We start from the raw sequence: 1,221 nt of genomic DNA, 5'->3' as shown, positions 1-1,221 counted from the left end.
GCGCCGGCGCCCGCCCGCCCGGCCATGGTGCCCAGCATGGCCTCGCTGCTGGACGGCGCCGCCGAGTACCGCCCCGAGCTCTCCATCCCGCTGCACCACGCCATGGCCATGCCCTGCGACTCCTCGCCGCCCGGCATGGGCATGAGCGGCACCTACACCACGCTGACGCCGCTCCAGCCCCTGCCGCCCATCTCCACCGTCTCCGACAAGTTCCACCACCCGCACCACCACCCGCACGCCCACCACCACCACCACCACCAGCGCCTCGCCGGCAACGTCAGCGGCAGCTTCACCCTCATGCGGGACGAGCGGGGGCTGCCCGCCATGAACAACCTCTACGGGCCCTACAAGGAGATGCCGGGCATGGGCCAGAGCCTCTCGCCGCTGGCCGCCGCGCCGCTGGCCAACGGGCTGGGCCCCATCCACAACGCGCAGCAGAGCCTCCACGGCTACGGGCCGCCCGGCCACGACAAGATGCTCAGCCCCAACTTCGAGGCCCACAGCGCCATGCTGGCCCGGGGCGACCAGCACCTCTCCCGCGGCCTGGGGACGCCCCCCGCCGCCGTCATGTCCCACCTGAACGGCGTGCACCACCCCGGGCACCCGGGCCACACGCCGGCGCACGGGCCCGGGCTGCCCCCCGGCCGGGAGCGGCCCCCCTCCTCCTCGGGCTCCCAGGTGAGCGGCTCGGGGCAGCTGGAGGAGATCAACACCAAAGAGGTGGCACAAAGGATCACCGCCGAACTGAAGCGCTACAGCATCCCCCAGGCGATCTTCGCCCAGAGGGTGCTGTGTCGTTCTCAGGGGACCCTTTCGGACTTACTAAGGAACCCTAAGCCTTGGAGTAAACTGAAATCCGGCAGGGAGACCTTCAGGAGGATGTGGAAGTGGCTGCAGGAGCCGGAGTTCCAGAGGATGTCGGCTCTGAGACTTGCCGGTAGGTCCTGCCCCGGGCGCCGCTTCCCCTCGGCGCCGGCCCCGTCCCCGTCCTGCCGGCCCGGCCCCAGCGGCCCCTCGCCCGCTCGGAGCGGCGCGGCTCAGGCGCCGGGGGCAGAACCCCCAAATACTTTGGGGATGGGTTATCCCCCTCCCCCGGCTCCCCCCGCTGCCGCCGCTGCGCTCGCTCTTGCCTGCAGCCGTCGGAGCTTGTGTCCCCGCTGCGCGCAGCCGAGCCCCGGGGGCAGCGGCGGCCGCGGCCGCGCAAGGGAGGGAGGCGCTTTC

The 1,221-nt window shown here is 72.5% G+C and overlaps 1 protein-coding gene across 1 annotated transcript in view; it reads left to right on the top strand.

The window, feature by feature from the left end:
• The first annotated feature begins 18 nt into the window (after positions 1 to 18).
• The window catches only part of ONECUT2 (one cut homeobox 2), a 27,538-nt gene continuing 26,335 nt past the window's right edge, over positions 19 to 1,221 (top strand). The window contains exon 1 of the mRNA XM_026070127.1: positions 19 to 937. Within this exon, the coding sequence (XP_025925912.1) occupies positions 25 to 937 (913 nt within the window). The 5' untranslated portion in view covers positions 19 to 24. The remainder of the gene's footprint in view (positions 938 to 1,221) is intronic.

The sequence above is a fragment of the Apteryx rowi genome, unplaced genomic scaffold (assembly GCF_003343035.1).
Source record: "Apteryx rowi isolate R43461 unplaced genomic scaffold, aptRow1 scaffold_304, whole genome shotgun sequence".
NCBI lineage: Eukaryota > Metazoa > Chordata > Aves > Apterygiformes > Apterygidae > Apteryx > Apteryx rowi.
This window is presented reverse-complemented; position numbering and strand designations above follow the sequence as displayed.